The 12,535-nt window shown below is 35.3% G+C and overlaps 4 protein-coding genes and 3 pseudogenes across 7 annotated transcripts, besides 2 other annotated features; 5 read left to right on the top strand and 2 right to left on the bottom strand.

The window, feature by feature from the left end:
- Positions 1-799: 799 nt before the first annotated feature.
- Positions 800-1,978, top strand: TVAGG3_0148970 (cysteine-type peptidase protein; the record flags this gene model as incomplete). The annotated part of the gene is made up of 1 exon (XM_001313011.1): positions 800-1,978. One exon carries the CDS (start codon positions 800-802, stop codon positions 1,976-1,978), a length of 1,179 nt encoding a protein of 392 aa, XP_001313012.1.
- Positions 1,979-2,044: 66 nt separating this feature from the next.
- Positions 2,045-2,144: a terminal%2Cinverted (terminal inverted repeat of Maverick-3 transposon ID:TVAGG3_0148740).
- Positions 2,045-12,535: part of a mobile genetic element that runs on past the window's edge.
- On the bottom strand, positions 2,154-3,030 carry TVAGG3_0148960 (annotated as a pseudogene). The gene has a single exon. A coding segment is annotated over exon 1 (877 nt).
- On the top strand, positions 5,792-6,690 carry TVAGG3_0148950 (annotated as a pseudogene). Its single transcript has one exon. A coding segment is annotated over exon 1 (899 nt).
- TVAGG3_0148940 (uncharacterized protein) lies at positions 8,217-8,636 on the bottom strand (the record flags this gene model as incomplete). The annotated part of the gene is made up of 1 exon (XM_051224573.1): positions 8,217-8,636. The coding sequence occupies one exon, from the start codon at positions 8,634-8,636 to the stop codon at positions 8,217-8,219; it is 420 nt and encodes a 139-aa protein (XP_051109559.1).
- TVAGG3_0148930 (uncharacterized protein) lies at positions 9,240-9,550 on the top strand (the record flags this gene model as incomplete). Its single annotated transcript, XM_051224572.1, has 1 exon — positions 9,240-9,550. A coding segment is annotated over one exon (311 nt), but the record flags the coding sequence as incomplete, so codon positions are not given.
- TVAGG3_0148920 lies at positions 10,067-11,301 on the top strand (annotated as a pseudogene). Its single transcript has one exon. A coding segment is annotated over exon 1 (1,235 nt).
- On the top strand, positions 11,373-11,753 carry TVAGG3_0148910 (protein of unknown function, DUF4108 family; the record flags this gene model as incomplete). The annotated part of the gene is made up of 1 exon (XM_051224571.1): positions 11,373-11,753. A coding segment is annotated over one exon (381 nt), but the record flags the coding sequence as incomplete, so codon positions are not given.

Raw genomic sequence — 12,535 nt, 5'->3', positions numbered from 1 at the left:
CTACTATCACCATATGTCGATAAACGAGAGTAGAGTGATTTTTATCATCGAAACTTTTTAAAAGCTGTAAGCAGGAAGTAATAATCTTGTTTTTTCTGAGTTAGTTGTAGAACTATTGATGCCCGAGTTATCATTGTGATGCAGAAGGATATCAATGTACTGACTGAAGGGTATGAATTGAATTGAATTTTATTGAATTTCAATTTGATCAAAATTTGTTGAAATGATATGAATGTGTCAACTTCTGTATCATTCTCCTTCACTCCTTCCTTATTCTTTCGAGAACGAAGCTAGCTCAGCTTTCGCTGAGCGAATTGACACTTTTCATGCCCTAAACGTACATACTCTCAAATTTATATCGAAAAAATTAATACCACCTAAACTAGTATATTCTTATTTTAAATATGATATTGTCCTTATATTCCACACTAAAATTCATTTAAATCAACTTTTAAAAAAGTTCGAATCCTGCGCGTCTCACTTTTTAAATTTTCCAAATGGAAAATTATATTCTCCTAAAGTGAAAACAATTTTCCAAATTGACTTCCTTATGATGTTATAAAAATGAATAAATTATTTTAAATTCTGGATAAAATTTGTCATAACAATAAGATTTTGATTGAAAATTTTGATGAGAGGAGTTAACTTCTCTTCAGAAAAATTATTGAAAGAATATGGATAATTTATAAAATAGTATATTTTGCTAAATAATTATTTGATTTTTGTTTGTGTTTTTAAATTTCGAAAACTATTCAATTTTGAATGCAAATATGAACCAAAAAATTTTACCTCATTTTTAATGTTCCTTCTCTTATCCTCATTAGCCTCTAGTGCAAGATGGGCTGTACTTATGGCAGGATCAAATGATTGGTATAATTACCGCCATCAAGCCGACATTGCAACAATCTATGATCTATTGATCAATAGATCGTTCCCAGCGGATCACATTATTACAATAGCATACAATGATATTCCATCTGACAGTAAAAATCCATACAGAAACAAATTATTCCATAATGTTGATCATCACAACATGTATCATGGTGCATCTCATATTGATTACACTGGTGGAAAGGTTACTGCACAATCATTCTATGATGTTCTCACAGAAAACAAGACAGCAGGAAAAGTCCTTGAGTCTACAGCTGAAGATGACGTTTTTATTTACTATGACAACCATGGTGCTGATGGCATCCTTGGTGTTCCTGATGGTGTTCTTGAATACATTACATTCGAAAGGCTTCAGGAATGTGTCAACACAATGCACAAGAAGGGAATGTATAAGCGCTTACTCTTCATGGTTGAAGCATGCGAATCCGGCCACCTTCCAGGGTTCATCAAAGCTCCAAATGCTGTTGTAATCACAGCTGCTAAGTATAGCGAGTCATCCATGGGTTCAATTTTTGATCCAGATGTTGATAATTACTTATCAAACGAGTTCACATTTGCCGCAATCGATTTAATCAACCAAACTGATTTAAAGATCAGTGAGTTTTACGATAAACTTGTCAAGGGAACACCATCTTCAACTCCACAAATTGGAGGCGGTGGCTATGAAGCTCTTAAGGATACCTACATTTCAACATGGTTTGGTGAATATAAGAATGAACCAAAGAATGTTCTTGCCAAGCCAAGACCAAAGATTGTTGAGAAGATGTCTCAGAGAGAAGTTTTACGTCATCTTCTTAAGAAGCGTGGTGATTTGCATTCACTTAAGAAGCTCCATGCTTTGGATGCAAACAGAGCTAAGATTGAAAAGAAGCTTAAGGACATTGCATACCTTCTCAACATCGATGATTTGAACAAGGTTGAAAATCCAACAAAGGAGAACTGGTCTTGCTTCTTCAAGGCACTTGAAGCTTTCACAAAGAAGAACGGTAACCTCCACCAGGATGATATGGGACTCACAAGAAAGCTCTTAGATATGTGTGCTGTTAGATCAGAAGAAAACGTTATCAAGGCAGTTCATGTAATATAATTTTTTAATTATTGCTTGAATAAAACTCTGTCTTAAGTCAGAACCGTAAATTTAGCTTGTTTTTAGAATAAAATTAAAAAAAAAAAAAAAAAAAGGTAGTGGGGCTTCCAGGGGCTGCGCCCCTTCTAGCCCCGAAGATGTTTAGTATAAAATGAGGTTTTTATTCGGAAAATTGTTAGTCTTCTGGTGTGAATTCGGAGGACTCTTCGTGTTTCTCTTCTTCGTGTTTCTCTTCTTCTTCCTCTTCCATTGCTTCTGGGAAGAAGTCTTCTTCTGGGTCGAAAACATTATATAATGTGTAATTGAATGACACATTATATCTTTGTTTGAGTTCGCTCTTGACAAAGAACTTAGTTCCAGGAATACAGAAGACTTCTGTGCGTTGGAAAAGCTGATGTCCTGGAACAAATTTGGCAATTAGAGACTTCTTTTTTCCGAATTGTTCAGGAGTTTCCATGACGACGGTAACAACATCTCCATCTGCGAGGTCTTGTTGTTGTTCGGAAAGGTAAAGAGCAATGATATAAATGGTTGCTGCGTTGAATTCGAGAAAGTCGAATTCAAATTGTGTTGTCGTATAGCATTCAAACCATTTTGTACAGTTGTCTCCGAACTCGTCAACGTATTCATCTTGGTCATATCCGTAACTAAAGACTTGGAATTCGGCAATTGTCTTGTCGAATGACCGTTGGATGTTACGAGGAAGATTTTGACGAACTTGGTATAAAGTTCTCAAACATTAAGCTTAGTAAATGTTGGAAAATACTGAACTAAGACATCGCTAAGCTCAATTGGACTTGGAATTGTCTTAGTAAGTTCAATTGAACTAGCAATTGCTTTGTCAGAACTTCACAGAACTGAGTATTGTATATAGCGTCTGGTTGTGTGTTTTCTTCGGCGTCTTTGAGATATTTAGAGCAAATTTGTTGAAGAATTTCTCTTAATTCGCTGTTAGACTTTTTGGCGGTTATTCTAACAGCTGTGCCAGTTCTTGGAGGTTGTGGGGCTTTGGCTTTGGTTAGCGGTTGAGAATTGTTAATGTTGGCTTCCATTACAAAAATAAACTGTTTTTTTCGGACTACTCATAGAAAAGTTTAAAATAAACCGTTTTCGTCAACGGTAACCCCCTCTATTTTTTTATTTTATTTAATAGTTACCGTTGGCAAACCGTTCCATCTCAAATATTGAATGAACTATAAACGTTTTTTGTTTTCTATACATACTTTTTTGTCCAACGGTAAAACTTTTTACACAACGGTTTTTGAGAGTCGTCGCCGTTGACTTTTTTGTAGAGCACTCAAAATAGTATAACTTTGTCCGGACAAGTAAGGGTCTATCGTCGCTACAGGAAAAGTTACAGGCGTTCCAAGGAAGTATACTTTGAGAAGACTTTCCCCTTATAGAATGAGATAGGACGGTTATTTTACAAAACTGACAACACTTTGACCGAGTAGTTTTTTGTGCTGAACAAAAAGTGTCATATAAACATCTGTCAAAAACCGCTTTTTAACTTCACTTAAAATGCCACGTAAGCTACGTAAGAATATACGTAAGAGGAAGAGAGCATTGAAACATCCAATAGTAAAACTAAACTGACACCACAACAACAGTTGCAACAACAAATGCTGAATGACCCCACTATGTTGCAACAAATGTCAAGCAATCCTATGCTTTTAAACCGAGTTGTTGGTGCACAGAGTGGAGGTTTAAGAGCGGCACTTTTAGCGAAAATGGCAGGCTATGGTGGAGCTGCAGACGGAACAGCTATAACCCTCAAAGTCAAATGAATTTGAGTTCACTCAAAAATCAAATAACAGATGTCAAAAAGTCAAACATAGACATACAGAAGCAAATAAGTGAAAACGAAAAGAAACTAGAATATGACAGACACACAAAGAAACTCAATGAGTTAAACGTAGAGAAAAAGAAGAAAGAAGAACAACTGAAAGAACTAAGTACAGAGGAATATGCGAAAAAAGTGTCAGAAAAAGCAGCAGAAGTAGCAAAAATGGAACAAGATGTCATAAATTTGAAAAACCATACTACTCAATATAAAATACTGAAAGATGAAGAGATAAAACAAAAAGCCCTGAAGACATATATGGATAGCGATGAGTATAAAAAAGAAGTTGAAGCAAATGTAAAGGCAGAAAAACTTTTACAGTTGCAAAACCAAACCGTACAGTATGAAAACTTAGCACAAGAAAGTAAAAATAACGACGCAGCCATGCAAAAGGCAATGAAAAGCGCAGAATATATAAAAGCTAACAATGACTGGTTAGATGCCCAAGCCAACGCTAAAGCAGCCCAACTCATAGGGTCAATAAGGACAAAAATACAAGCGGATGAAGACAGTTCAAATGAAGCTTTAACAAATGCTGACTTTAAGAACGCCTTCGAAGCTCTTCATAGTAAGGTGAAACAAGTGAACGACTTCTCATCTGGAAAGAAACTGAAGTCTGAAGGTTTCGACAAAGAGTTAAAGAAGTAGCACAAAATATGACGAAAATAACAGATGCAGCAACGAGACAGGCAGTTCAAAGTGCCTATGACGCCGTTAGAGCAACTGTTGTGAAAAGTCAAGAAAAAGAGTTACAACAGACCAAAACAGACCTAGTAAATGCTTTCTTAAAACGAAAAGTCAGGTAGGACATTACGCTGCAGATGGAACATATGTGCCAGCTGGTGGAACTTATATACCACCAAACCCTCCAAGAGAAGCACCTGCACCAGGACTACCTAAACATTTACATCGTCACATGGACACAGACACAGGCATGCACCAAAACCAGCACCACAACCAACAGTTCAAAACCCCACAACAACCAGCACAGCAACCAACAGTTCAAAACCCTGCACAACAACAACCACAAACAGAGCAAGGACATAAAAGAAGTAGAGAACAAGGAAACCAAGAATTCTTAAAAATGCTTAAAGAAGAGTGTGGTTTCCCAGATACTGTTGACTTTAGTGACAGATATAAAGAAGCTATTGGAAAGTTCAAGGATGGAAATACTGACCCGAACCTATTTAGCTTTATGGCTCAGCACCAAAACGGATATAATCTCAAACCTGGAAAATACAAGCTCGCTAAGGGATATGATTTAATAGCATATCATCCAAATGACATGGATGAATTTACTCCGAGATATTTGATGTCAGAGCTAAATGACAATTCAACTTTCGTCATGAAACGCGTAAAAAATAGAGACGGAACGAAAGAACAAAAGCTTATGAATGCGGATGACGTAGATAGGGAAATTGTTAAAAACGGTCTCGGAATATATGAAATGCCAGCAGATGAGGTACAAGAAACTCCACAGGAAGAATAGTTCAGATACAACCAGACATGGAAGAAATAGTTCAGCAACAACAGCTAGAAGAGCCTGAAGGAAACGAACAAGTCACTCCTTTGGAAACTAACTTCACAGAACTAGATGAAGATTTGGAACAGCCGAAAAATCTTGACCCTCAACAAGAGTATGCGGAGAATATGGAATATTTCCAAGAGTCTAAAAAAAATTCGGCTGACATAGTAGAAGAATATCGAAAAATGTTTGCCGACATACAAAAGACTCCAACACCAGATGAAAATATTCAGCATAGAATGGAAGAACTGAAAAAAATGTACACAAATACAACAACCCTTTTTACTTACGAGCATTTAACGTTCAATCTTCGGATGAACTCGGTGAAAATAAAAGGTTAAATTTCAAGAAAACATATAGAAATGAAACATTGTTTAAAGTTCATTCAGAACCTAACCAAGATGGAAACAAACCTACTTTTGTTTCTGCAGACGATGGAACTACAATGAGATGGGGTCATAAAGCTAATCCGGATAGGTGGTTCATAAACTTACAACCACAATTCCAAGAAGTTGTAGACGCAATGGAAGTCAATGGTGAACCAGATATAGCTGGTATTTTAAGCGCGGCTTTAATGCCATTGAAAGATATGAAACATGCAGATATTTTGGACCAGTATGAAATGAACATGGCTGATGGAAATATAACACCTGACGTTCTAGAACATTTATCTCAAAGAACTACACAGAACCATAGAGATGGTATATTTGGTGAAGAGTTTAGAAAGAAAGTTAGGGAAGAGAAGGAAGAGAACCTATTGTACATGACCTTGCAAACGAAAGTTTACAAAATGTCATAAAAACTTACTTTGCAGACAATGAACCGAGAAGGGATGAATATTTAAGAAAACTCAAATGGACAGTACCAAATGAAATGTTAGTATTGAAAAACATGTTCCTTGACAAAATAAAACCAACTACAGAAATAAACGACGCAAGACTGAAAGATTGGGTAAAAGCTTTCCCATTCACAAAAGATATAGTTGGTAACATGGAAAGAAAACCAGAATGGCTACAAAAACATATATTTGGAAACGAGCATATTCCATATGGACAGGCACTGTTTGAAGAGCTTGAACCGGAAACTCAGGAAAGAGTCATGCAAACAATACGCGAAGACTCAAATACAGACTATGACAAACTCTTTCTAGGATATAGGTTACCTGAGATGGGCGACCAGAGCCAAAAGGCAAAAAGGACATGGGAAATTTGCAACATACTAGATGAACATAATGCAAAGATGCAACAACTTCAAGCAGAGGGCAATGAAGGAAAAAGAAGAGTTAAAAACTCAGTCAGGAAGAAAGTAAAGCTTGGTCCACGTGGGTTCTATTATGACATATAAATCCAACTATTCTATATTTTTACTCATATGAAATGTACGCCGCTCAGAATATAACGCCAACAGTTTTGGATGCTATGAATGGAAATGTTTCCGAATGGTATAACGAATGCGACAATGCCATTAGAAGGTCAGAAATAGTTCCTGGAACTTACGAATATACAACTGCTGTTTCTTATGGAAACGTAGGTGAGTTTGGAGAAGGTTCTTCAACAACAGTAGATATTGCTTGCGACAGGTTTCATATTAATTTCTATTGACAACTCTTTCTTATACGTGGAACAAGACATTGAAATAAAACCTTCTGCCAAGTTGTCTGACAAGAAAGGTTGCAATGGAATTTTCTATGTCGGATACCAATATGCTCCAGAAGTTTTCATGGGATATAAGATATATTCTAACTCTGACTTAGTTCAAACAGTAACATGGGCAAACTATGAATGGTTCGCTTTGAGAAACTCAGTACAACCACAAGCTAGAGAACAAACAGACCAGTATGCAACTATTGAGAAAATAAGAAGACTTGACCCTAACGTTCCAGGAGTTTATGTTAACCTTTCTGGAGAAAATGCAGCACTAAAAAGTAAAACTGAAACTTAGAGTTCCTTTGTCATCTTTCCTCATCTTCAGGTTTTTAAGATACTTGCCAAACTGGGCAGGAAAAATTTCTATCGAACTTACTCCAAGCAAAAATAACTTAGTCATTGCACCAACACAAGACCCATTCACTCTTACAGACGTAAAGGGAAGCAAATCAAACGTCATTCGCCGATTTTGCAAAGACAAAGTTGACTTAGACTTTGGTTTCTCAAACCTCAACACTGAAGTAAACTATTATTTCAATGCTGCTGGAACTGCTTGGGACCCAGTTAAGTTCACATGCGAAAAGTTTGAATGCAAGAGAATAGAAAGCAGACTTGCAGTCTATATGTTGGACCCAGATATTTCAAATGCTTTAGCTGCCAAATATATTGCAGTTCCACTTATGTTCCCTATACACCAAATATCTGTCAAAGACTTTGCAGGTGAAGTTGGAAACCAAAGTGCTGACCCAGGTGCAAGAACAGATATTGCTTTAACAACTGCAATGAAACATGCAGATACTATGTTTGTACTGTTCAGACGAACTATAAATGACTATTCTTGCTTCTACAACCCTGGTATTAAATATCATATAAACATAGATGGCAAATACTATCCAAGAGAAGAATATTCTACAGTTGAGGATATGAGGTCATACAACTTGACATTAGATGCTATGAACTTTAACAACAACTTCACAACAACCATTAACCCTGAAATGCAAAGTTCTATTATGCCATATGTGAAAGTATGGACCATACAGGAGTCAAAAAACTCAATATACAAATGGAGACCGTTCAAACTTTTGGCTTGGCATTCCATTTGCTGACTCAGAAGACTTTATGGGTGGTATTTCAACTGTTGGTACAGTCAAATACAATATACTGGTGACAGAGACGGTCCAGATGAATTGAAAGCAAAGAAGTTTACAAAACCAATAGCACTTTTCACGGAAGATGCTCTTTTGAAGATTCGTTCGATGAAACCTGCTGGGGCTCCTCAGATTGGCATAACGACAGCTTCCATCGAGCAGATTTTGGCAGCAGGTCAGTAAGTTGTTCTTGAACTGACTTCTCTCCGTCAAATATTGACAGTACGCCAGTTTTGATATAATATTGTATTATAAACTTACCTTTAGAAATATCGGTCAGTTTTGTTGTTATATTTTTGTCTGCTTCAAGAACTTTCACCATTTCAGTTATACCAACTTTCTTTGCTTTATGAAAATATTTTGGTTCAGCAAAGACTGCTATTCTATAACATTTTCCATTGTTTGTATAAAGAACTATTCTGTCAATGAACTTGTATTGTTTGTGTGTGTAAACTTTGTTTTGCTTCAATTCGAAGAGATACTCAAATACGTCCATCTTTTTATTCTAAGTAAAATGTCATTTCCGAAAAATAGAAGCGTAAGTGTTTCAAAAGGTTTAATGGCGGTGGCAGATGTGAAGTTAAATTCACCAACTCAAACAAACAGTCAAAGTGTTGTTGTCAATGTCAAAGAAAGAGATGTTGAAGTGGGGAAACCATACGAAGACGAAGATGGTATAACAATAGTTCCTGTAAAAGAACAACCAACATATCCTGAAGTTAGCAGAGACTTAAGTTCTGTTGCAGATATTCGAAACGACTACCAACAACTTAAAGACAAACTTAAAACTCAGGAGAAGATTTGTCAGCTTTGGGTATAATGTTAAACTTGGTTGAGCACAACCCTGTAAAAGTGAACTCATATGTCATCGCACCTCATGAAGTTTTGAAAGAACTATTGAAACTTTTGACAGAGGCAGACGATATAAACATCAAAGAAATAGAACCCGACATTAGTTGCTGTGGTGTTTCATATAATGTCATTGACAAGATATACGTTATGAAAGGAGGTGAAACGTTGAACTTAAAATATAGTTTCCCAGACGTCATAAAAATATTTGACGACCACAACATTTCATTAAAATTTATTTGCTAAGTAAATGGCAGAAGACATAGTGGTTTATACTATTACGACTAAAAACCCTGAGTCATATAATTCTATAACAACAAACTTACAAAGTCCTCAAGGACGATATTGTAAACTAACCTTAAACACAATGACGACTAAAGCCTGTTTTGCTCTTTTGACACCAGAAGATTTTATTGTTGTGAATGGTAAAAAATACTTCTTTGAAGATACTTACTCAGATATACCACCAACAGGTTTTGTTGACTTATTTAATACTTTAAGGACGGATGTAACATGTGCTGCAACTAGAGCAGGTTTCATTATGTTTGGATGTCCGACTGAGTTTACTATAAACGATATGAGCTATAATACAAAACTTATATCTGGTTTTTACTACCAACAGTTTCCTATAACAGGAAAAGGTGTCATACAAGGTTGTCTGTTCCATTGACTTTAAGTACACCTATTTTATATATTGTTTCAAACTTAGGTTCAAAGTGCTATTCGAATGTCGACAGAAACTACTATGACCAAAAGATACTCATGCGTATAAACAACACTTTCTCTGCTGGTTTGCCTATTGTTCATTCGAATGCAGAGTTTTCAGCTTTAGTAAACTCAAACACTTTAGCAAACATAAACTTAACCTTAGTTGACGCAAACTTTGTTCCTGTAAAACTTTTATGTCCTATGTATTTGTCAATGACGGCAGAAAGTTTCGAATTGGAAGATGCAACTGGTGAAAGTATTGTACTACAAGAACAACTTCAACAACAAATAGCTCAAGAACAACAAATGCAACAAATGCAAGAACAACAAAGTCAAGAATAAAAAAATATTTTTTTTATTTTTATAAAAATGTACAGAATAGACGTTTCAGATTTTTATGACTTCCAAGCGTTCAGAAATATGTGTCCATTTAGAGACTATAACAAAGCAGTCGAGAATTTGAAACGTTTAGTCATTTATGTCGACTCTGCCCCAGAATGTTATGTCATGAAAGAATGGGATGTTGTCTTTAACAAACCAAGAGCAACAATAGTTTCAGAACAAGAATGTAGACAAAACTTAAGAAAATAAAAGTCGTACAAGTTGGCATGAAGATGTTAGATGCTTGGGATATCTTATTGTCAAAGTTAGAAGATTTTTCAGTTCGAGGTATAAAGTTCTATACACCATCTCCAAACTTCTATTCTATCTTCACTGGATATAAATACGAACAAGTAGAATGGAAAGAAAATGTTATAGAAGCTTGGTTAGACCATGTCAAAGAAATTATATGCAATGGAAACGAAAAGGTTATGAGTATATCTTATGTTGGTTTGCAAACATCTTACAACATCCAAGTGCTAAAAATGAAACTGCTCTCATTATAATTGGAAAACAAGGAACAGGTAAGAACACTTTCTTTACAGATATCTTATGCAAACTGTTAGAGGGCTATTCGAACCCGAATATGACAAACTTAGAAAACATCTGCGGTAAATTTAACTCTTCAATAGAGAATATGAAACTTATAGTATGTAACGAACTTCAAAGTATAGATACAACAAAAGTTTTAAACTCAGATGCTTTGAAGAGTCTTATAACAGACAAAGTTGGAGTTGTTGAAAGAAAATATAAAGACCAAAGAGTTTGTGAAAATGTTGCAAATTTCATCATGGTTTCAAACAATGCCGTTCCGATGAAGTTAGAAAGTTCTGACAGAAGATATGTAGTTGTCAGAACGTCAGATTCTCATATGCAAGATACAGAATATTTTGACGACTTAGCAGAAACTTTGACACCTAACTTTTACAACCACTTGTTCTCATATTTCATGACATTAGATATTTCTAAGTTCAATCCAAGACAAATTCCATATACCGAAGAAAGACAAACATTGTTAGAAGCAAACAAGAGTGTATATGAACTGTTTATAGATGAGACTAACTTTGAGTGTTTAGATGAAAGGTCATTGTACGATTCGTATATAAACAATATTGTCAAGAGTATGGTTATATGCAGCGTCTAAACGAACATTCTTGGCAAATGTCAAAAATCTTTTAGATGTTCAGAACGGCGTATATACAAAGAAAAATTTTTCTGAGTAAATTTAAAAAAATATTTTTTTATCCGATAGAAAAGATGACGAAATATATTTCAGTCAACAATACATGTCAGACTTAAAGAAGAACTAGACCCATTCGCTTATTTGAATGTTTACTTCTACCATTTTGAAAAGTCTACATTTGACAAAGTTTGGAACATCGAACCAGTTAAGTTTGCTATTGTGACTAAAAATGGTGCGAAATTTGAAGACTTAGACATAGAAGGTTTGTTAGCAGTCAAAGAAAATTTTGACAGAAGGTTCTCAAACCTTAAAGAAGGCAAAGCATACAAACTTGTTATACCTTATGAACCAAAGAAAGCAGACGACTATGAATATTATGAGTCTAAGATAGTTGAAGTTCAAGGTAAATTGGGTAAAAAGATTTTAGAGTCTAAGCCAGTGTTTGCTCCTAAAGAGGAAGAGAACATTGACATTGACCCAGAAATGTTCTAAAAATAAAATTTTATTTTTACATGTCAAATTTCTTTTTCTCTGGAACTGGTTCAGGTTCTTTCTTCTCTTCTTCTACTTTCTTTTTCTTTACTTTCTTTCTTTCTTTTCTCTCTTCTTCTTTTCTGGTGGAGTTATGTCAAATTCTCAGAACCATATTTATGTAAAAGTTCTTTGTCCTTTAATAGCTCTTCTATTCTGTTTTCTATTTCATCTTCAAGAACAGCGCATGTGCCTTCTTTGCATTCTAAGAACTTTTGTTGGACTTCATCTTTCCAATCGGCGTCATCTGTCAACAAGTCTGTCATTGACAAATTTTAAGACTGCTCTTTGTAATGTTTTTATGGTTCTTGTCATATTCCAGAAACAGAACTTTAGAACAAATTCACCTTTCTTGTTTACACTATGTAAGATTTTATGGTCGACAGAAGTTTTAGAGTCGAAAAGCTTGTCTCGAATATAGATAGCGAAATCGCTAGACATTTCTAAAAGATAAAAATTTTAATTTTTCTAAAAAATATGTTAGAAAAAAAAGTTTGCTGACATTGACAAGAAATTTGAGAATGTTTTGAACAAGAACAAGAGGAAGTTAGAAAATGCTCAGATAAAACCCATACATGAAAAGTTCTTATTTGCTCAGAATGGTATAACAGGTCTAATTGCACCACCTGGGTCGGGTAAGACTTTCACTTATCTTAAAATGGCTGCACAACAACAAGAACTAGATGAGAAGAACCCATTCTATGAGTTAGTTGTCATTTGTAGTACTTCGGGTCAATTTGACC

The sequence above is a fragment of the Trichomonas vaginalis genome, chromosome IV (assembly GCF_026262505.1).
Source record: "Trichomonas vaginalis G3 chromosome IV, whole genome shotgun sequence".
NCBI classification, from domain to species: Eukaryota; Parabasalia; order Trichomonadida; family Trichomonadidae; genus Trichomonas; species Trichomonas vaginalis.
Note: the sequence above shows the minus strand (reverse complement) of the source record. Positions and strands in the feature narration are given on the sequence as shown.